General features: G+C 42.7%; 1 protein-coding gene across 1 annotated transcript; it reads left to right on the top strand.

Moving 5' to 3' along the window:
- Nucleotides 1-9,071: 9,071 nt before the first annotated feature.
- PTGER4 (prostaglandin E receptor 4) lies at nucleotides 9,072-23,074 on the top strand. Its single transcript, XM_047823403.1, has 3 exons — nucleotides 9,072-9,203; nucleotides 9,672-10,593; nucleotides 21,151-23,074. The coding sequence occupies exons 2-3, from the start codon at nucleotides 9,715-9,717 to the stop codon at nucleotides 21,739-21,741; spliced, it is 1,470 nt and encodes a 489-aa protein (XP_047679359.1). The 5' UTR covers nucleotides 9,072-9,203; nucleotides 9,672-9,714; the 3' UTR covers nucleotides 21,742-23,074.
- The last annotated feature ends 625 nt before the right edge of the window (nucleotides 23,075-23,699 follow it).

Raw genomic sequence — 23,699 nt, 5'->3', positions numbered from 1 at the left:
TACACCAAGAGTAAAAGATAAAATAGATATAACTAATAAATGTTTGATCCTTTAGGGAAACATTCCCCCCAAAGGGCTCTAGTATTTTAGCAAACCTCTATGCATAGGTTTTAAATGATATAATTTTTCAAATATTCATTTTTGTGTACATTTAAACATCACAATACCAACTGAATAATGTAAAGTTAGGTTTTAATGATCGCAATTCATCTTTTTTTCAATCATTTACTCCTTACGTGGATCCCAAAATTCTATTTGAGTTATTGGAAGATTTAGCTAGTTGGAGCTGAAAACATTCAGATATAAATGCTGGTTTGACCCAAGAACAAGCTGTTCCTGACTCTTCAATTTGTCTCCTGCTGCTCCCTGACTTGCAAATGTGGGTATTTTGCATAAAGTCATTTATTATACTATGAGACACATTCCAGACATTCTTAAAGCATCTAATAGGTGAATATGCTGCTTTGCAAGACCCTCTATCCTGAGATTTATTTTTCTAGTTACGTATTTAATGATGATGATCTCTCTCCTGCTGTACCCACTTCACATTCTCTTCATACAAAGGTTGCCCTCCAAAGCAAAAAGTCTTGATAAAAGATTTTCATAGCCCTTCCATAACCTCCTAGGCAAAAAGGACCACAAACACATATCATCACAAATTTACAAAAGCACCATCTATTAGGGTCTCTTCAAACCAACTCTGTACACGTCATAGGTTAGATCAAGCATGACAAAGGAGTTTCATTTCTTGTGCCATTGCTAGTAAATCAGTGGTGGACCCTTGAAGGAAAGAGTGATGTTATTAGCAATGTTTGCAATGAGTATAGAAAAATAAAAAGGGGTAGATGATGTATTTCTCCTTCCACCACCATCCCTGAGTTTATGTTTACTTTCTTGATTATGCCCATTCCCAACACCATTTCCCCTAAAAGAGACATGCCAAATGAATGCAGATTTTTCTAACTGACTTGACACCCTGACAGAACTGCAGGTGCAATAATGCCAACTCCCTTGAAGAATTACCATAAACTTATAAAAGATAAATATAAAGGGTTTAGTATAAGCCAAGCTATAAACTATAGCACACAGTTTATACTCGATTGATGCTTTTTCATGTTCTTGACAGCACTCTCCACCTATAGGCTCAACCTAAGCAGGAAAGTTGATTTTCACTGTGTGTCTGTGAACAAAATAAGCCAGAGCTTCATAAGGAAGTATTCGATCATTTAAATGTCATAGAAACTGTTAAGATCCCCTTGGTAGTTGCAGAAGTTGTTACCTACTCCACATAAAATTGAAAGTTAAAATAAGTGGCTATAAACTCAAATCAGAAACACTGTGCATTTTCTACTTCTTATTTTGCACCTGCTTCCTAGGGGCACAGGGATAGGTGGTGGGTGTCTAGACTGAACATATCATTATTATTCAGAGAAGTTTTGCCTGTATCCTTTATTAAAATGTAGTGGCCTTTTGTTTCCTTTTGCTTTTTTAAGGGATAGGCTGCAGTGTTTAGGAGTGGTCCCCTGCTCAGTGCTGGGGAAGGAGACTCTGTAATTCTGTGGTCAGTAACTTGCATGCTCTGTCACAGCACTTACGAGCTCTGTGACCCTGAAAAAATTACTCAACTTCTCTCTGCCTCAATATCCTAATTTGTAACAAACGGCAAAAAAAAAAAAAAAATTCACCCAAAGCATGATGCACATTGCCTGGTACATGGTAACTACTTAATAAATGTTATTGATATCGCTGATACAGAAATGGAAAGGGTGAGGAGAAAAAGAAAGAGGGGAGATGTGCGTGGCTTTGCTTCGTAAGTAATTTTACAAGGTGTCTGGAATCCTGTTTGTCTAGACCCAAGGGTCTGTGGACTTAAAGCTCAACAGGTCTGCCATTCTGGAGAAGAGTGGTGGGGACCCATTGTTGCAGAGCAGGGACAGGGTGTGGAAAGGGAAGTTCTCAATAATGAGGCTTAATTTGAATGATAGGAAAGCTTTTATCATTATTACGGATGGAAGGGGGAAATGAGATATTAGCATTTGCCCAAAGTTTAAAATGCCACTACAATTAACACATTAGCTCAGGGATTACAGAGTTGATGCTGGCTCTGCAAGGGAAATGATTTCCTCAGATTTCTAAAAATAAACAAGAGCCCCACAAAGCTCCACACGGCAATGCAGGGGTTACTTGGGCAGAACTGATAAATTCCTGAAACAAGAATTTCGGATAAACACAGCTTTTATAAAGCTACAGATCTCAGGCCCCTTTCTCCAAAAGTGGTGTTTGTGGGAAATCTCTAAAACAGTAGATGCAAGCCTCTAACTCTCTTGTACAGAGCCCATCTTAGAAAAACACAGGGGAAAAAGTCAATGCAAAAACACATTTTTGTCAAAGTCCTAGGAGAGTACACTAATCCTTAAAAAAAATAGCAAAGGGACATTTTTGAAAAATACAAATTACGGTTTAAAATATACTTTTAAATCATTCTTAGGACTTGCCTTTGGCAAAAGCAAAACCATTTGATTTGGGGTTAAAAGCTGAATCATCTGCCATCTAAGCCAAAAGGAGAGACCCCTGGACTTCCTTCGACAACCTAGGATTTATGGACACTTCATAAAATGGGCATTTCTACCACCACGCCTATAAGAACCCAAAGCAGTCTGTAAACAGGATCTCCAAAATTATGGGAGTCCAGGGAAAATCGTATGTAGCATATGTCTTCCTCCTCAAGAGGAAAATATATTTTATTTTTATTCTTTTGGGAGGATTTGTTTAAAGTGTTCAATTTGGGAAGCAAAAGATGAGCTGCAAGCCAGGAAAAGGAAGACAAAACTAAATAATACTTTTTCTTGTTATGGTTTGCTTGGCTGTAAAAAAAAAGCAAAAAAAACAAAAAAAAATTTTAATCAACAGGGAGAATACTCAGGTAATAAGTAACTGCTATCAAAGTTTAAATTAGGGGTGCCTGGCTGGCTCTGTCTGTAGAACATGCAACTCTTGATCTCATGGTTCTGAGTTCGAGTCCCACATTGGGTATAGAGATTACTTAAAAATAAAATCTTTATTATTTTTTTTAAGTTTATTTACTTATTTTGAGAGAGACAGAGACAGCACAAGTAGGGGACGGGCAGAGAGAAAAGGAGAGAGAATCCCAAGCAGGCTCCGCACTGCCAGCACAGTGCCTGACATGGGGCTCAAACCCACAAAACCATGAGATCATGCATGCCCTGAGCCAAAATGGAGTCGGATGCTCAACTGACTCACCCACTCAGGCACCCCAAAAATAAAATCTTCAAATAAAAAAAAGTTAGGGGCACTTGAGTGGTTCAGTCAGTTGAGCATCTGACTCTTGATTTTGGCTCTGGTCATGATCCCAGGGTCATGGGATCAAGCCCCTGGTTGGGCTCTTCAGTGAGCAGGAAGCCTGCTTGGGATTCTCAGTCTCCCTCTCTCTCTGTCCCTCCCCCACTCAGACTTTCTTTCTCTCTCAAAAACAAATAAATAAGTAAACTTAAAAGAAAAAAAATGATTCTCTCTCCCTCTGCCTCCTCCCTTGCTCTCTCTAAAATAAAAAAAAAAAGTTAAAAACTAAAGTTTAACTTAAACATATACAGTTTAGAGTGAGTCGCATTTTAGACAATGCACTGCCAATATATCTTTTAAAAACACCGCAGCACTGGTGTAATATGATCAGAGATGCAGACAACTCATTAACACAGCAAGACAATTTTGAAGTGTATTCTGCTTTTTCAGCTACTAAAATTTCACAATTTTTTTTTTACTTCTTAACAGTTGACACCTTATACTAATTCAAGATTCAGAGAAGAAAAAAAATCCATATTTGATACTCAGCCCTCCTATTAGACATCCTCAAAATGTACTTGCTTTTCCTTTACTAGATTAGATGAATAAATGTTTCCACCAAAATGCTTTAGATATATTTTATAGCTCTTTTTAACACATAATCTATTATCTTATAGGAAAATACTCTAAATAACTCGGTATCAGAAAATCATACTTAAAATTGCTGTTTACATGAAAAATCAAATCTCATTTCTTGTTAGATCCAGCACTGTAGCTATTTAAAAAATAAAAATAAAAAGATTAAGTTTTCCTATAAAATTAGCTGTCCATCTGGTTCATTTACTCTGAAGGAACTGACCTACCTCAGACTTCCATTTATCTTTAGACCTTCATAAACTATAGCAGAGGTTCAACTTGTAACTTTAGTGTGCTTTGGGATCAATACCCATTACGCTGGAGGTTAAGGAGCATGTCAGGGAAGAGATGAATTTTTGAATTGGATTTCAACAAATGGCAATCTACTTCATCTCTCCCTCTGCTCCCCAACGAAGAGCTTCGAACTTCTGTTGCAGGGGTTCACTAAGCATCACACGTAGCCGAATGACCGATTCTCTCAAGTCGTAAGTTCCTCCTTTCAGTTGGCCTAGACTTTGTCTAACGCCACAGAGAGACAGGTGGGTGTGAGAAGAACCTGACATATAATCCGAATGTCTGTCTTCCTAGAAAAGAGACTCCTAAACTAGGAAGGCCTCCCTCTCTACCACACCTTCAAAGTGGACAACAATAAGTAAATAATCCTTTCTTTGCCCTCTTTTTTCTATCCACAATGGAAGAGTGGTGGAAATATCGGGGGGGGGGGGGGGAGTGGGGGGAGAGGGGAAAAATTAAAAGGGCAGAAAGCTATCACTTTGAGGGATAAAACTGCTGGACAAGGAAGTAACCTGAAGTTTCAGTTGCTGGCAACCAGCCTCCACAGCAGTCAATTTATCATCATATGAAGATGTTGGGGACTTAATCACAGTACTGACATGTGTACAAACTCTAGGCACTAGACTCAACATAAAATTCACCCTCAGAAAATGATAATAATTGGGAGACCACACATTTGAAATGCACCACTAAAAAGGGAGGGCAATCATTTGACGGCCAAAGCCACAATTGTGGACCTCGCCTCATGCCCACGGTCAGGTTAACGCCACATTTTATGATCCACTGAACCACTGGGTGAATGCGTGGAAAGCAAATGCATCCAAGAGCACTGGGTTATTTACACCAGCTAGATACCTTTTTCACTGTTTTTAGCATCTGCATGCCCTGTCATGAAAGACGGAGAGCAAACACAACTTACTCAGGCTTGCTACATGAATGTTAGTGCTTTAGGAATGCTCTAAGGTCTGGCCAGGTTAGGCTCTGCAAAGGGTCCAGACCAGATCTGTTTCATCTTGCTGTCTTCCTCCCAAGAATTATCCTCTTTCTTACCCATCCCTTCGATCCAAGGAAGATTCCACTTAGTCAAGGGGAATGTGGTTGATAACCTCCAAGCAGCCTTTGCTTTTGAACAGGTTCCCACCTTCAGGTGTTTACTCAAAAAAAGTTGTCAAATAACTAGCTAAAGCAGAGCAATCAACCTGATCAGTCAGGCAGTTCTTGGACTAGGTCAAACCTTCAAAGAGGATTTAACAACAGTTCTAAAGAACTGAACCCAGGTCTTCCAGTGCAGAGAAGTAGGGATTGAGGTGAAAACTGCAAGGGAGGATACAAAACAACGTTTAGAATAAAAATCTTTTCACTGAAATATACAAATAATGACAAGAACTGTCCATATGCTCATGGCAATTCTTCATTTCCTTTTGCAGTGTAGATTCCTAGCAGAGTGTGAGGGAAATTGAACTACACCATCCCAGTTTTTCAAACTGAGAAAGTAAAATAATTGTTTCCCTAACATTCAGATTCTACTTCTAAAAGCTAAACTTAAGTTTTTTTGTTTTAATGTTTATTTTTATTTTTGAGAGAGAAAGAAAGTGTGAGTGGGGAGGGGCAGATAGGTAAACAGAGTGTCTGAAGCGGGCTCTGTGCTGACAGCAGACAGCCTGATGTGGGACTTGAACCCATGAACCATGAGATCATGACCTGAGCTGACTGAGCCACCCAGGCACCCCTAAACTTAAGCTTTTAGAAACATACACCAAGAGAGGGTACAGGTAAACCTTATTAAAATTTTTTAATCGTATGTCCTGGTTTCTCACTTACGTCAATCTTCCTAAAGCTACTGTGATGATAAATATTTAAAGGACCAGTAAGAAAAGATAGCTCTAGGGGTGCCTGGGTGGCTCAGTTGGTTAAGCGTCCAACTTCGACTTGGGTCATGATCCCATGGTTCATGGGTTCGAGGCCTGCGTCGGGCTTTGTGCTGACAGCTCAGAGCCTGGAACCTGCTTCAGATTCTGTCTCTCTCTCTCTCTCTCTCTCTCTCTCTCCCCACCGAATCTCAAAAATAAGTAAACAGTAAAAAAAATTGGGGAGGCGGCTGGGTGGCTCAGTCAGTTAAGCATCTGACTTCAACTCAGGTCATGACCTCATGGTCTGTGAGTTGGAGCCCTGTGAGCCCCATGTCAGGCTCTGTGCTGCCAGCTCACAGCCTGGAGCCTGCTTCAGATTCGGTGTCTCCCTCTCTCTGCCCCTCCCCAGCTCGCGTTCTGTCTGTCTGTCTCTCTCTCTCAAAAATAAAAATAAACATTAAAAAAAAATTTTTTAAAAAGCTCCATTGATAACAAGCCCAGTTCATCAATGACGTGCGAAATCCTGTAACACTCACTAATTACTTCAGCAGTGTGCCTCAACTGTTACATTTAATATACTCTTCATCCTTAAAAATTTAACAGGTACCCAGCCTAACTGTTTTCCATGTGAGGAACTTCAAATGGAAAGAAAACTGGAAAAACTATTTTTACTAACATAAAATGAGTCTAAGTGGAACTTCCCACCTCCCCTTGGTGTGTTTACTGATAACCACCTGACAGGGTGACAGTGATGCAATTCAGTTAGGGAAGGATGGGGGTAGAATGTGCTGTTTCCTTTTTCTAGTGCCAACTTGTTTTCAATGCTAACACAACCCTAGAGGTTACTACTCAAAGAAAGCATAGACAACAGACGTGGTTATTATGGTGATAAAGGGAAAACTGAGAACCTGACCAATTGCCATCAGTTATTTTTACAGATTCCTTCTGAATCCTTGATATTCATGAGGAAATAGCATAAACAAGAGAATGTTATACTAATATATCCATATGGAATCTTTAATTATCTTTATCAGTAATTAGTTAAGTCTGGGATGCTTTGTTTCTCCTATTACTCATTTGTTGCTGTGCCATTTCACAATAACAGGAGAACCGGATCAAATCTTAGGAGGTTTATTCATGAAATCGCATTTTAAGGAATGAATGAATACCTGCTCCTCATATAAAAGAATCGAGTTATTTGCTTAATCTACGATGGGATGCAATATGTTAAAATGCATGTATCCCGCACTTGGAAACAGATTTTTCTAGGAATTTAAAAGGCCCATACAATCCTACTTCATGGTTAAAAAAAAAGAAAATGGTGAAGCAGTTAAAACACCATGGAGTTTTGCAATCGTTTCTTTTTAGTTTTCAGTCCCGATTTTAGGAACCAGAGCACAAAGAAGTTAAATGCGTTTACAAAAAAACTACTTCCACCACAAAGTAAGTCCAACTGTAATTTAAAGAAAAAAGGTAGAGCGACTAGGCCGATCCAAGAGTAAATCACGGAGGTAATGACTGGAGAACTCCTTGACTCCAATAACTTTCAAATCCCCGTCGCACCCTCCATCAGCCCGCCGACCAAAGGATTCGTGGTCAAAGTGTCCAAAGTGAATATAACAGGGCCGAGCCACGAAGCTCAGACTACCGTTCTTCCTGGGAGGAGTAGTTCCCCGGAGGAGGAGAAAGATCTCCGCGGTTACACACCCCTCCCACCCTAACACTCCCACAAGGTACCTGCGGGTCACCTCCTTCCACAGCCGCAAGGCTCCGCCACCAGCGCCAGGAGAGGCTGCGGTCTCTCTCTCTCTCTCTTTTTTTTTTTTTTTTTAGCCTGGGGATGCCCAACGGGGCGCAGCCCACAGCCTGGGCACTGCCAACCAACTACCTTCATGGATGGATTGTAATTCCTTTCAAAGGGCAGATTCTTCGTCGTTCCCCCGCCCGCACCCGCCGACCCAACCACCCGCCCCGTCCGATGCGCGCTCCTGACTTCGAGCCCGGGGCCGCGCGCGCGCACAACGCGAGCCTCGCCACCCTACGTCCCGCGGGGCCACGCGCGCGCGCACACACACACCTCGGCCGCTCCAAGGTGCAGTTCTAGAGCAGTTGACCTGCCTGCCTAACGCCCAGGTGTTGCGATCCACGTGTGGAAGGTGCGAGAAACAGCCCACTCGGAGCAGGAGGCAACTAGGGAGAGGGGATGCTGGTTTCAGAGTTAGCCCCCTCTGAGTGGCTAAGAGGGTTCCCGGGAGAACACCAGGGCTTCCGAGGCTCCGCGCCGACGGCGGCACTCGGCACACAAGCCTGAGGCGCGCGGCCATGTCCTTGCGACCCCAGCCCGGCCGGGGCCGGGAACGCAGGGAGGAGAGGGTCCAGGCGGGGCGCGAGGGCCCGCGCAGCTCGGAACCCCGCCCCCCCAGGCCGGTGCACCGCCTCTCGGCGCCGAGCACTGAGGACACGCCCCGCCCCCTTCCCGTCCGGCCAATGGGCGCCCGGGCCGCGCACTGTGTGTCCCCGCCTCCGCCGGGGAAACTTGGAGCTGGAGAAAAGTTTGTACAGAGGCTGGAAAGGCGAGAGCGGAGCTCGGAACCCTGTAGCCAAGAGGAAGAAGATGAAAGGTCCCAGGTCAGAGCCTCAGGCCGAGTGGACCTCAAGCCGCCCCCAGGGCGCCGGAAGCAGCCTCAGTGGCAGCCGCCAGCCCCGATAGCCGCCGGTGCTGCCCTGGGCTTCCGAGGGGGGGCGACCTGATTCCGGGAGTGAGGATCCGCGCCACCTGCGCGCGCGGCCCCCACATCTGACTGCTGTCCGCCCGGGGACGGGACCTGCGGGCTCCGAAAAGTTTGGTCCCGTCTTTGAAGGAACGAGGGAAAAAAGAAGCAGAAGAGGAAAGAAAGAAAGAAATCCAAGATCAGACTTCATTGACCCATCCCGCTACCCTTCTGGTTCTCCCAAGTTCTTTGAAAGCTGGCCATTCCGACCCCAGTTCCGGAAAATTGGCAGCCGCGGAGACCCGGCTCTGAGAAGGCAAAGACTTGGCAAGGGCAGGTTGGAGGCTTATCCTGGACATCTGAGTGTTGACCCTGGGGGCTTACGCGGCTGCCACCGCCGCGGCAACCACAGGTGAGATGAGGCTTTGAGGGCACCGGGCGGAGAGCGATGGGCGGGCGCTCCTCGAGCGGAGCCCGGGAGGAGCGAGCGCGCTTTCCAAATTGCCTTCCGTAACTTGTTTTCGGTGAGGATTTTATTGACTCAGAATCTGTCGGGAATAAGAGCGAACCACTCGCTTTTCCCTTGAGATAGGCCTTGTTCATCTTGGCAGTGGAGTGAGTTGGGCTGGAGGGGGCAGGGAGGAGGAGAGAATGGAAGTATCAACTAGCAAATATTAATGACAGCAGAGTGGGGGGCTGCTGGCAGGAGGTATCCTGAGCCTGGCGATTTCGGTAGCCGAAGTTGGTAAATGGCTACCCTCCACGATGCAGGCGGGATCCAGTTGTTGGTCTTGTCTCACCAGCATATTGTTTCTTGGGAGCGGGTCTGACAAGTGGTAATTTCATCTCACCGCGCCTTTGTCTCTCCTACCATCCCCAGGCCCAGCTTCGAAGGCCAAGGCTGTGCACCGCGGACCACCACCATGTCCACCCCTGGGGTCAATGCGTCCGCCTCCTCTACCCCCGACCGTCCCAACAGCCCGGTGACCATCCCGGCGGTGATGTTCATCTTCGGGGTGGTGGGCAACCTGGTGGCCATTGTGGTGCTGTGCAAGTCGCGCAAGGAGCAGAAGGAGACGACCTTTTATACGTTGGTTTGCGGACTGGCCGTCACCGACCTGCTGGGCACGTTGCTGGTAAGCCCGGTGACCATCGCCACATACATGAAGGGCCAGTGGCCCGGAGGCGAAGCGCTCTGCGAGTACAGCACCTTCATCCTGCTCTTCTTCGGCCTGTCGGGCCTCAGCATCATCTGTGCCATGAGTATCGAGCGCTACCTGGCCATCAACCACGCCTACTTCTACAGCCACTACGTGGACAAGCGGCTGGCGGGCCTGACGCTTGTCGCGGTCTATGCGTCCAACGTGCTCTTCTGCGCGCTGCCCAACATGGGCCTGGGCAGCTCGCGGCTGCAGTACCCGGACACCTGGTGTTTCATCGACTGGACCACCAACGTGACGGCGCACGCCGCCTTCTCCTACATGTACGCGGGCTTCAGCTCCTTCCTCATTCTCGCCACGGTGCTCTGCAACGTGCTCGTGTGCGGCGCGCTGCTCCGCATGCACCGCCAGTTCATGCGCCGCACCTCGCTGGGCACCGAGCAGCACCACGCGGCGGGTCCCTTGGCCGTGCCCTGGGCCCCCTGCCGGGGCAACCCGGCCGCCGCCTCCCCCGCCCTGCCGCGCCTCAGCGACTTTCGCCGCCGCCGGAGTTTCCGCCGCATCGCGGGTGCCGAGATCCAGATGGTCATCTTACTCATCGCCACCTCCCTGGTGGTGCTCATCTGCTCCATCCCTCTCGTGGTGAGTGGCCGGGAACGGGGCCCTTCTGGGCCCTTTCCTCGCATGCACCTCCCTCCTCCGTCTAACGCTTCCTCCTTGCCCTCTCCTGCCTCGGCAGTGAACTTGCCCTCCAGCTCCAGCCTGGAATCTTGACCCTCGGCTACTCAGACCAGGCCCAACCTCCTCTTCGGCCGCATCCCTCGTGAGATGTAGTAGGTGATTTTCTCCTACATCCCCGAGTTACTTTCTCCGAAAGCCTGGTTTCCTTTCTCTCCCGGGACAGCCCCTACCCCTTGCTGCCTGACATTGGCCTTGAGCCTTCCGGGAACACCTGCCACTCCTTCAGATGTGGAGGGGAAACCGCTGTAGGGTGACTTAGCCCCGTCCTCCACAGTGAACCGCAGAAGCCCGAAACTTCGGGGGTGGCGATTTCTTCGTTCTCCCCGATTCCTTAGGGGCAGCGCGGGCTTGGTGCTTTGATTTTTGTACGGATTTGTTTTTTGCTTTTGTTTTTGGTTTTGGTTTTGGTTTTTTTGCTTGCTTCTTTTGGTAGATTATGTAGAAGTTTAGAGCTAGAGAGACTGGATATCTTTTGGTCTAATCTAATCACCCTCACTTTACATAGGGCTTGACTTGCTTAAAATAATCGAGCAGAACCACACTGTCAGGCGCGATTCCCTGCTCCTTCCCAGGCTGTGCCCTGGGAGAACATCTCGTTGCGCATGTGGGTCACCATTCCTACCCGGGCATGGCCTAGCGTCAGGTTCCTTCATTCTTTCTTGGAACCAGGAAAGCCAGGTTTCTCAGGGGGGGCCAATTAAGTTCAGACTGATGTACATGGATCACTGAATTTGAATTCTCAACAACCCTGAGAGATACAGTGTCATTCTAAAGAAAGGAAGCTTTAGAGATGGTCATCTAATTATTGCCAAGCCCAAACCCTGCAGCTTGTGATGAACCTCAGACCCACCTGACTCCAAACCCTGTTCATATAATATTACATCACGTCTCACTCCTAGAACATTTCTAATTTTGGCCTTCGTACAGTGTGTGCATTTGAGTTTTGGCACACTTCACTTTCAGGACACCGCCTTCTTAAAATTGCCTTTGGATTAACTTTGTTATAAGCAGAAAGGTGGAAAACGTACCTAGTTCTCTACTTTGCCTGTCATTAAAACGGAGTGCACCAGAAACTGCTGGGTTCACACGCAAATTACTTTATCTAGAGTTTCTACTGAAAGCAACAGGTTCTGAATTCTTTTGTCTCTCAAAACACTGCATTTCTGGAAATTCTAAACTACCAACTCAAAAAAGAAATGACTTCTCTGTCTTATGCTGATTGGGAGCAAGAGAAAATAAATGTAATGAGCTAGTATTCCTTTCTCTTATTAATACTGTCCAGGGATATTTAATATAAAAATATTATATCTCTGATAAAAGTGAGTGTAAATGGAAGGAACTTAGATGTGGCTGAGAGCCAGCTTACAGTAGCTTCTTGACAATTTGTATAAACAGAAATAAATATAATTGGCCAGAAGGGCCTTTAAACCATTCCAGGACCCAATATAACTTACCAAGTTAAGTCACACTTGAGCCACATAAATATATTTTACTGTCTGTAATGGCAACTCAATACAGTGAGATTTGGAAGAAACAAATCTGCTCCAGCTGGGACTCCCTTCTTTAGCTTCTGCCTTATGTTTTACAGAACAGTAAATGACAAAGTGAGTGTTTGTTATGTACAGAACATCTACTTTAAGGAGCTGAGGAATTAGAGCTAGAAGTTTAGCAACGTGCACATACTTTTAAAATATGAAGGTAAGGATATGAGCTGTTGATGACTGCATAGTCACAGATGAATTGTTTTCTTGGAGCATCAAGAGATGCATTAAAAACTTCATTCATTTCATGGGCAGAAGTGGTGGACCCGACCCTTATGGTACAGGGCCATTTAGCACAAAATGTTTGAAGTTATTTGAGAAGCTAGAGGCAAGAAATTATAGGAGCTATATTTGTAGTTTGCAAAAGAGCTACATTTTAACTAACAACTACTATCCACTCTGTTATATAAAGTCAGGAACGTGCAGTAGATACTAAGTAATTTTACTCTGAAAATTGGAACTGGCTGAACTAAGAAGTAATCACATAGTGATGTACTCACATGCCTTTGAGTAATAAAGAATAACAGTAATAAAGAGTAACAGTAGCTTCAGTTTTTAGCCTTTAGTTCTGGCTACAACCTCTTAACTTCAGATTCAGTTTAATTGTAAATTAATGATAAGCAATGAGGTCATTATACTACTCACCCACCCACAGTTTGGCTGTTACTGAAAGAGTTAAAAGGGGAATTTACCCATAACTGTCATCTTCCTTGGCTTCCTTTCGCAACTTTCATGTATTTTCATGTTTCTCATATTGAGATTGTAATTTAAGTTTAAAGCTTCTGAACTGTGACATTTGAAGCAAGTCAGACCTATCTTCAGTTCCAAGGAAACTATTGAAGCACCTTTTTTTACTTACATCAAATCAAGTTGGTGGCTAATCCTACTTGAGGAAAATCAAATCCTTCAAAACACTTAAAATGCTTTGGAAAGGCTAATAGAGCAAATATAGTTTACTTGGAATTTCAAAAAGCCTGACATAGTATATGAGGTTAACAGTCACTTGAAAGGCAAATTTTGTCTCTTGGACACTAGGGAAGAAAAAAAAAAAACTACAGTGTCTCTTAAAGGGCAGTTGATATTGAGTTTCATAGAAAAAGTAAATTTTAATTTGTTTTCCAAAACATATGTCTCACAAATAGAGCTTGGAATGGAAATTGAGAAAGCTTAGGGAATTAATCGTGGATATAAGAAACTGGGCTAGACTTGAGAAACTTTCTCAAATGAGTCATAATCAACAAATAGAGAAGGTGTAAGTACATTTGACAAGGAACATTACATGACAAGATTTGGTGGTTCCTGTCATTTTGTCTATTCTATTTAAAACCAGTGTCTGTTTTTTTTTTAACCCAGAAAAAGCTGAAGAAATGAAAGAGTCTATGCTTAAAATAAATAAAAGGGACTGAATTCTTCAGAAACATGCAAGCAAGACAGGTTTCTAAGGTCCCATGTTACATGCTATAGCTGTATCAACATCTGGTGCCCAATTTTTGCAGTTACTAACGTTAAGATAACAATTAAAATCAAATCTTTTGCCGCAGGACTAAACAGCTAGACTGTAAGATTTTTGGAAAGGCATTTTCCCCCATGCATAGGCAAGCCGAGGCATATTAATAGCTTACTTGTTTCTTTCATTTTCTTTCTTCTTACTTTGAAGTAACAAGTATTCATCTCTGTTAGGGGTAGAATGGCCAATTTGATTCGTCTTCTGCCTTGGACAGGTAAAACAGATGGTTAGGAAAATAGCTTCCTGTGAGTGTTTATTTGACTGTTTACTAATAAACCAGTTGTCTTGATAAAGCCGTCACCAGCATTTGATCAAGGAAAATTTATTATACCAGAGGAAGCTGTAAATAGTTACACTTTTGTTTACTGTAGGCAAACTGAAGTAGAGTCACAGAACAACTGATGGGATTTCAGATGAGTACAAATCACATTTAAAGGTGTAAGAGTAATGCCATAAATTTGAGTGCCATTACAGCAGAACCTGAAGGATTTGATTAGTTTTTCAAATAAATTTGGCTAAGTTAAAAATGGCAGTTCCTGGGGTGCCTGGGTGACTCAGTCTGTTAAGCCTTGGACTCTTGATTTCTGCCCAGATCATGAACCCAGGGACGTGGGATCAATCCCTGCGTGGGGGCTCCATGCTGAGCATGGACTCTCTCTCTGCCCCTCCTCTGCGTGAGTGTTCTCTCCTCTCTCTCTCTCTCTCTCTCTCTCTCTCTCTATCTCTCTCTCAAAAAATTAGCAGTTCCTGAAAGCAGTGTTTTAGTCGTAACCATGGAATTGGTAGAACCTTGAAGACTGCAGAGTAGCACATAAAAAGGATTCCCACGTACAGCATCTCATCTGAGTCTTGAAAGCTCTAGGAAGAACCCAGGGCTGGCCAGTATTTTCATTCTGCTTCTCAGTTTTCTCAACTGCAGTTGAGGAATTTATATCCTTCTGCAACTTGCTGGGGGGAGTCCCAGTCTAACAGACTGTCACCATGCTTGGCTGACCTGTCAAGCCTTGGTTTTATGGAACATCTACTAACAAGATTTTTTTCTCCCCAGAGATGAAGTGATTCCTGTAATCTCCTATTAGAATATTGAAAGTTAGAGTTAAAAAAAACAAAAACAAAAACCTTCAGAAACAAATGTTCAATGTAGAGACTGACCTGTAGTGATTAAATAATTTGCCGGTAGTAAATGGTGACCCAGAAAGAGGGAGAACTCTCTTACATCACCACACTCAAGAACTCTTTCCACTATCCTTTACTTAAAGTTTTTTTTTTGTTTTTTTGTTTTTGTCACTAAAAAGAAGTGGTAAAAATTTCTAGTAACAGCTGTGTCAATTTTGGATTCTTCACAGGGCAGTTAGATAACCGAGCACACACAGATAATTCCTTTTATGTTCTTGGAACAGAACACATAGCGCACACAAATTCAGCTGTAGGACCATGTCGTTTATTGGAAAACATTTGTACTTTGACAGTCAATTACTAAATCGGTCTTATCAAAATTTCAACATTCTTTTTCAATTAGACATTCCCTGCCAACAGGTTTTTCTCACATAGGAAGTAAATGTCTTTTGACACCAAAGCTACCTCTGAGCTGTGGTTTTGGAATTATTCACACATTCCACAGTAGCCGAAATACCATGTATGGGTTACCAAAAAAGCAAGGGCAGCAGATATTTATGTTACGTGCTAGGCATTGAATGAAGCACTATCATAATTTGTACATTAATTAGAAGGAGCAGAGCCAGGATTTGAAGAGAGGTTTGTTTCATTCCAAAGCTTGTGCATGAACCTCTACAACATACAGCCTCCCTTACAGCTCTCCTGTCATCACACCTTCTTTTGAATTTATCATCTCCAAGTTCTGTTCCAATGCTCCCGAATCCTAATTTGTAGTCATCCTCTCAAGAAGCTTAGAATATTGTAACATATGCCAATATTCTAAGCTCCTTGATTCACTTTTAAAATTGCAAGAGAGTATATATGTTGTTTGCGTTGAATGAACTTTTTAAGCTTTTTCCCCTGACACAGAGATTCTGTTTTATCAGCAGCACACTCTTCCAACACTGAAAACTGCCTGAACATGTGTATTTCTGAAGCATATAAGGACAGGAATTCCAGAAAAGTGCTTTCACCACCCACCCCACATGACATTGGAGTACTGCTGTGGATATTCCCATATTCATTTGGACTTTCCCCTGCTATGGGGAGAGCAAACCAAGTAGCCTTTAAAGTGAGGCAGAGACAGGGGTGCCTGGGTGGCTCAGTCGGTTAAGCGTCCCACTTTGGCTCAGGTCATGATCTCATGGTTTGCGAGCTCGAGCCCCATGTGGGGTTTTGGGCAGACAGCTCAGAGATTGGAGCCTGCTTCAGATTCTGTGTCTCCCCCTCTCTCTGTCCCTCCCATGCTCATGCTCTGTCTCTCAACAATAAATAAATGTTAAAAAAATTTTTTTTAAGTGAGGCAGAGATCGCTAAACTTTTTCAAACATTACAGAGTACATGGAGATTTTGTTCATTTTGTCTTTTTCTCTGCCCCAGGGCAGTCTCCAATGCGAACATGCTATGAAGGAAAACTAATGTGTCTTCATTTTTTTAAAATAATTTGAGAATGTTTTTAGCTGAAGTTTTAAATGTTGCTTTTCATTCTCCTCTTTATTGCTATCTTGTGAGCTCCCTTTTGCTGAAATGACATTAAATAACCAGGCTCAGTGGCTTGTATTAATTGTAAGCCTGTCCCCCCTCCATGGAACTCTAAAATAGGGCTTCCTTCATTCCCTTGGATCCTAGTCAAAATCACTTAAAACTGTGGAGGAAGTGAGACATGGAGTGATGTGATCTTTCCTTGCTTCTCATCACCTTTGATTATGAAATCTCATTAATTTTTTTTACAACAGTCTAGCTTTTCTGAAAGGTCACAAAAATTTTAAAATAAAATGCTAAGTCCTAATACATTCCAGTAAATAGATACAAATTTCATTCCTGTTATATCCATTTCAACTGTTCAAAAATGTTCCTCCTTTCAGTACTAACCGTGTTTCCTTTGAGGTGGGAGAGGCAACCAGCAACAAGAGATTTCAATGTTAAAAATCTCAAAAATGCAAAGTCCAGACTTTACCAAGATTCTGTTCTGAAAGAGGGTCTTAGAGATGGCTAAGCAAACCGCTTCTTAGGGAGAACCTGTGGACCAAAAACTTCCAGGTGGACCAACACTGCCACCTAGAGGCTATAAGTCTCCAGTCCTCACAGACCCTGTCTCAGTTTTGTTTTGTTTTGTTTTTTTCTAAAGACTATGCACAGGGAAGGCCTGATACGAACACATTTTAGTCCAATGTTTCTTTTACTCTTAGGAACATAGTATGTGATGTGAGTAAAATACAGACCTCATACGTTTTACCAGTGATTCCATTGTCAGGAAATAATTCTTAAGCAGAAAGCCAGCGAACCTGGTAGAACAGAAAAAGGGACATGGAAGTCACTAGAAGACCAGAATGAGCCACCAACAAGGTGGCTTGATAAGTTCCTCAAAACCTTCAGGTCTCAGTAACATTTCATCTGAGAAAAGGCCCGTAGACCTGAGGGCATCTCTCAGTGCCCAAATACAGCTATGGCAAGAAGAAACCAAAGTACTTTGTGTCACTAGTTTTTAGAAAATGGAAAATCAGTCATGCTTTGTCTTCATAATATCATTTATCCAAGCACGGTTTCTAAAGGTATTTTAAGTCATCATATACTTCTGTTTATTCTAGTTCAGTTTTTATTTAGCTGTCTGCCAGAGATCAAGGTATTAATTTCATGCTAGTTAGAGCCATTTGACCATTTTATTTTATTCTGTGAGATTTACAGGACAATAACCTGATTCAAAACATTTAGGGCCAGATGTGTTTTAGAATTCAGAATTTCTTGGCTTTTAGAATTTTAGTAATAGGTAATATTACATATTAATCATATGTAATATTCCCATCAAAATTGGGACAATACCTCCAAAGCAAATACTAAGTAGAATAAACAAACTATAAATAGCCTCACAGTCTAGTTCGGTTCCAGTTTTACTGCCGAAATAAGTTTAGGTCAGGTTTTGTAATCAAAAACAAAACAAAACAGGGGCGCCTGGGTGGCGCAGTTGGTTGAGCGTCCGACTTCAGCCAGGTCACGATCTCGCGGTCTGGGAGTTCGAGCCCCGCGTCAGGCTCTGGGCTGATGGCTCAGAGCCTGGAGCCTGTTTCCGATTCTGTGTCTCCCTCTCTCTCTGCCCCTCCCCCGTTCATGCTGTCTCTCTCTGTCCCAAAAATAAATAAACGTTGGAAAAAAAAAATTAAAAACAAAACAAAACAAAACAAATGAATAACAACAAAGGAACAGCAACTGAAAACCAATAATTTCTTAACAAGGGACTATAGACCTGTATAGATCACAGTCTGAATTCCAGCTAAGGAAGAAATAGAAATACAGCTACATCTCACTAATCTAGGCTCATCTAGAGATAAGTTTCTCATGAATTGAGTTTTACAGATTAATGCACTTATTTCCTTAAACATTTTAAACTTATTTTATCCAAATTGTTAGAAATCTTTCTAGGGGCGCCTGGGTGGCTCAGTCGGTTAAGCGTCCGACTTCAGCTCAGGTCATGATCTCACAGTCCGTGAGTTCAAGCCCCGCGACGGGCTCTGTGCTGACAGCTCAGAGCCTGGAGCCTGTTTCAGATTCTGTGTCTCCCTCTCTCTCTGCCCCTTCCCCACTCACGCTCTGTCTCTCTCTGTCTCAGAAATAAATAAAAAATAAAAACATTAAAAAAAAAAAAGAAATCTTTCTAAACTATCCCTTCTTTCATGGTGATTCATAGACCATGAATATTAATTATTATACTGCATAATAAAGTAGCAGTATCCTCGAGTCTTGTTAAAGTTAGAGATATTTGCCCCTAAATGGCTCCAGCTCTGCTTTTGTGGGTTCTTTCTCCTTTTTATGGTTTTTGTGCATCCTCCTTGGCTGAGACTTGCCTCTCACTTCTCCCTTATGAAAACAATTACTAAAGGCAAGTAATAATTATTAAGTAATTACTAAAGATAGAGATCATGTACCTTTTTTTAAGTTTATTTATTTATTTTGAGAGAGCAGGAGCACAAGCAGGGGAGGGGCAGAGAGAGAGAATCCCAAGCAGGCTCCGTGCTGTCATTGCAGAGCCTGATGCAGAGTTCCAACTCATGAACCATAAGATCTTGACCTGAGCTGAAACCAAGAGTTGACGATTAACCGGCTGAACCACCCAGGCACCCCAAGACAGAGATCACTTTTAAAGCCCCTTTTTATATGAGGTGAGTTTTTTACATACAAGTTCCTATTGGAGGGGTGTCTGAGTGGCTCAGTCCGTTGAGCGTCCAACTCTTGATTTCGGCTCAGGTCATGGTCTCACTGTCCTGAGACTCAGCCCCAAGTTGGGCTCTGTGCGGGTATGGAGCCTGCTTAAGATTCTCTCTCTTCATCTCCCTCTGCCCCTGCCCTATTCTGTCTCTCAAAAAGAAAAAACAAAAACACACCTCCTAGTGGAATTAGATGATTTAGACAGTAATAACAGTAATATTCCAAGAATAAATATGAGTGTACATTTAGCAAGTGCTTTCTCCTCTAAGGAATAAAATATAGTCTTCCTTAAATTTGCATAAATTCATACTCTCTTCATTGAATCATTTGAAATTCCCAGAAATCACTTACAATGACTTTACACAGGGAATGACCTCTATTTGAAATGTTATGTCCTTCCTTCTAAATTTAGCAAATTCCCACTCACCCACCAAAAACTCCCTGCAAGATTCCTCTTCTGGAGGAGGCATCCACTGATGCCCTCCCCTCCAGATCTGGATTAGTTGTGCCCCCATATATACCTCTCCCATTTCATTTAATCACCCTGCAGTCAGAGTTGATCTTCCTTCCTATGTTCTGTGCTGTAGATTACTCTCTGCCTTCAAGAAGTTTGTGGTATTCAGTGGTGCCTGCGTGGCTCAGTCAGTTAAGCCTCCAACTTCAGCTCAGGTCATGATCTTGTGGTTTGTGGGTTCGAGCCCCACATCGTGATCTGTGCTGACAGCTCAGAGCTTGGAGCCTGCTTCTGATTCTGTCTCTGTCTCTGTCTCTCTCTCAAAAATAAAATAAAAACATTAAAAAAATTCGTGGTATTCTAAATGCAGCTTTTTGTGGCCAGACTTATCACAATGCCTAATACACAGTAAGTACTTACTATTAAATGATTAAATGCATGAAACAATGAAAGTAATTATAGGAAGAGCAAAATTTTTGAACCGCCAAAAATAAGACCCCAAAATAGCAAACAGGTTGTTAGGGTCTCCTTCTGTTTACCTCATTTATGCCTGCCCATCCCATGGTGGGCTGGCAGATGTGCCCTTTGCCTCAAAGAGCTCAAAGAGCAGTAGAATGAATTGTCTTCCCCACTGGTCTGTGCAGAGTGCGCTTTCAGCACTTGGCTCTTTACTGGCTCTAATGCTCTATAGACACAAAGGAGGGATTGATTCTGACTGGAGTTTCAGGATGGATTCACCAAGTGGCAGTCATTGAGCCAAACTACAGTTTGCAAGCAGTAGAGGGCCACTGAATGCTTAGGGATTGAGCAGCACAATCAGATCTACTTTCTAGAAGCAATCCTCTCGTGGCAGTTTGGAGGCTGGATTGGAGAGGACAGAAACTACAGGTGGGAAAGCTACTTTGGTGGCTGATGCAATAATCCAGGTGAGGAATGCAGTGAAAGGGCAAAGATTGGAAGAGGTTTTTGAAGGAAGAGTCGTTAACACTAGATGATTCTTATAACTGGGGAACAGACTCTATAGAAAAAATAGAAACTATTCACTGGTCATTCTGGATGACAGGAGATTCAGACATTGGTTTAAAAGTTCTCAGTATATTCTTACTGGACTCTATAATTAAAGGGATCTCTGGGCTTTTCTGTGATGACTGGTTAGTTGACTTAAAAAATGAATTTCATTTAAATATATAAAAAAAAGCAACTGGAATAAGGGAAATCAGTGGCTATCTGGAGGGAAAAAGATACCTCATTAGAATCACAAAAACTTAAAAGCACTCACAAAGATGAAGTTAATAAAATGTTTCCCAAAGAAACTTTATGCTTCTGTCGCCTGTACATACATTGCATTTTTGTATACCATCTTTGATCTAAGGAAGATATTCATAGGATAGTTACAAAATTTTAAAGTTACACTAACTCAAAACAAACGTAATTGCACAATCGCTGGTTTTCCTGAGGCTTATCATGTAAGTTGCTCTTTCTTGGCGGTTATTAACAGAAAATAAGGCAGCTAGCTAATGTTACTAGGTTAGACATTGCGGGTAAATATTTCCCTAGTTGATTAATGGTGAAATCTAAACGTGGACGTCTCATTTATGCAGGTACGGGTGTTCATCAACCAGTTATATCAGCCACGTTTGGTGCCAGAAATCAGCAAAAACCCAGATTTGCAGGCCATCCGAATTGCTGCTGTGAACCCCATCCTGGACCCCTGGATATATATCCTTCTGCGGAAGACCGTGCTCAGCAAAGCAATCGAGAAGATTAAATGCCTCTTCTGCCGCATCGGCGGGTCCCGCAGAGACCGTTCCGGACAGCACTGCTCAGACAGCAGAAGGACATCTTCCGCCATGTCTGCTCATTCGCGCTCCTTCCTCTCGCGAGAGCTGAAGGAGATCAGCAGCACATCTCAGACCCTCCTTTACATGCCCGACCTCAGTGAAAACGGTCTCGGAGGCAGGAATCTGCTTCCGGGTGTACCCGGCATGGGCCTGGCCCAAATAGACACCACCTCACTGAGGACTTTGCGAATATCGGAGACTTCGGACTCCTCCCAGGGGCAGGATTCAGAGAGTGTTTTACTGGTGGACGAGGTCAGTGGGAGTAGCAGGTCTGGCCCTGCCCCAAAGGGGAACTCTCTGCAAGTCACATTTCCCAATGAAACGCTGAACTTATCAGAAAAATGTATATAGTAGCTACAGAAAGAAACACAGCACTAGTTCTGGAAGAACATAAAAATCCTGTGCAATAGACACATAAATGAAGTGTTTAGCTGTGCTCAGAAGGGCTGTTCGGGCCCTTCAACTCACATTAAAGAACATTTGGGCTTTTTAGCACTTTTCAAGCAATCAAGGTGATTCCTACAGGACCCGATGTCTGAAGCACATTGGTTGTCACTTCACTAGGACACAGGATTTCTATCACCACTTGATGGCTGGCAAGATCTACCCTCAGTTTTTCTACTTGATAGGAGGATGGCATAAGTTTTGCTATTTTCATAACACCCAGAGCTTTATACCCGGCGTACAGCAGAAGGCCAGGTACAGAAGGGCTCTATTCCAATAAACTATGAGGACTATCTTATGACTTAAGTGTTTCACTAAAGCATGAAATGTGAATTTTATTGTTGTAAATATGGTTTAAGGTATTTAAAGTATTTTCTTCTCTGTGAGAAGGTTTGTTGTTAATACAAGGTATAATGAAATTATGGTAATTCCTCTCTTCCCAGTATAACCAGCTCAAGTTGCAGAAGTTATGTATTTTTTTTCATAAACAAGTTCAGGCCAAGGTGTTGAAAATCACAGTGAGACTCCGAGCTATACAAATTTTTAAAAGAAAGAGTTTAGGATTATAAAAGGAATCAAGCAAAATGCTATTTTAAGACATGAATATTAGCCCAAAATGTTAGTTCTTTCCAAGCTATGTATAATAATACATGGTGAAAATTTTTAGTGATGCTACATGTATTTATCCAGAAAATGGTGATTTCAGGAGAGGCTAACCTGCTGGTAAATATTTTCTATTTTTGTCCCCTCTGATACTTTTTAAAATATAAAATTTTTAAAGTCTCACTAACCCATAATTGAAGTGTATAATATAAAAGAAGTCCAAGCAACTTGTTTCCCTCTTAAAGTGTTCATAGTTTTACTTTCCTAAGGAATGATCTAGAATATCCTTTAAAATTTAAGAGGAAGGCAGATTGTACCATGAAGGCCTTTATTTTGAGATGTGGAAGGATCACAAATTTTGTGAGTTGAACAACATAAGGGGTATAGAAGTTGGACACATGAGGGTGCCCTTCTTGTGGTTTTGTGAATTACCCAGTGATGCTGTACACATTTGAAGGACCTTTCTCAAGGAAATACTAAGCATGTTTTGTTGCTTAAAAGTGTTTTTGTGAATCGCTTGGTTATAACCAAATTCTGAGCCTGATAGTGATGTGGTTTTGAGAAGCGGTTGTACTAACTGAAATTATTTTGGAGATTATAATAAATAAATACACTCAGTCTGAGTTCCATATCATCAGTTTTGGAAATTGTTTGTTTCGGGTCATCGTCTATATCCTTTTAAATTGGAATAAATTGTTTTATTTGAAGTAATGTCAAATTTAGAAAAAAAGTTGCAACAGTGCAAAGCCTTGGATCCACTTACTGGAGAATGATCCTTAGAAACTAAGATCTGGGTGTAAGGTGTACTCAAAGTCACATTTGTCTATGGAGAGTTTGTGGTGGAGAGTGTGGCAGAGACAGTCTTAATGCCTAACTTGCTGCGTGTGAAGAACCCACATATTACAAAAAAATTAACATAAGCTTATGGCCCTTCCTACTTGTAAATTCTCTGAATCAGGGCTTCTCAAACTTTATCATGCATCAGAACATCTGGAGAGCTCATGAGAATGGTTTCTGATTTAGTAGGTCTGGGGTGTGTGTACATTTCTGAAAGAAAACTCCCCGGTGATTCTCGTGGTGCCCTTGGAGTAGAAGTAATACCCAGGAGTGTGATTGTGATTTGCTATTTGCAAGTTAAAAAAATATTTTTGGATGAAGTCAGAAAAATAGGACTGTCATCTTCACAGACCTGAAGGCACAGTGATTTCTCAGCTGAGGTCAGAATAGCTTAGAAAAGGAGGATCTGGCTCAAGCCTGAGATG

The sequence above is a fragment of the Prionailurus viverrinus genome, chromosome A1 (genome assembly GCF_022837055.1).
Source record: "Prionailurus viverrinus isolate Anna chromosome A1, UM_Priviv_1.0, whole genome shotgun sequence".
Lineage (NCBI taxonomy): Eukaryota > Metazoa > Chordata > Mammalia > Carnivora > Felidae > Prionailurus > Prionailurus viverrinus.
The sequence above is the reverse complement of the archived record's forward strand: the minus strand, read 5'-3'. Positions and strand labels throughout refer to the sequence as shown.

What these genes read in the sequence shown, in the direction of transcription:
- PTGER4 (XM_047823403.1), top strand. Translation starts at nt 9,715, where the DNA reads ATGTCCACCCCTGGGGTCAATGCGTCCGCCTCCTCTACCCCCGACCGT. An exon ending in TCTGCTCCATCCCTCTCGTG is followed by an intron (nt 10,594 to 21,150) that starts GTGAGTGGCCGG and finishes TCATTTATGCAG; the next exon opens with GTACGGGTGTTCATCAACCA.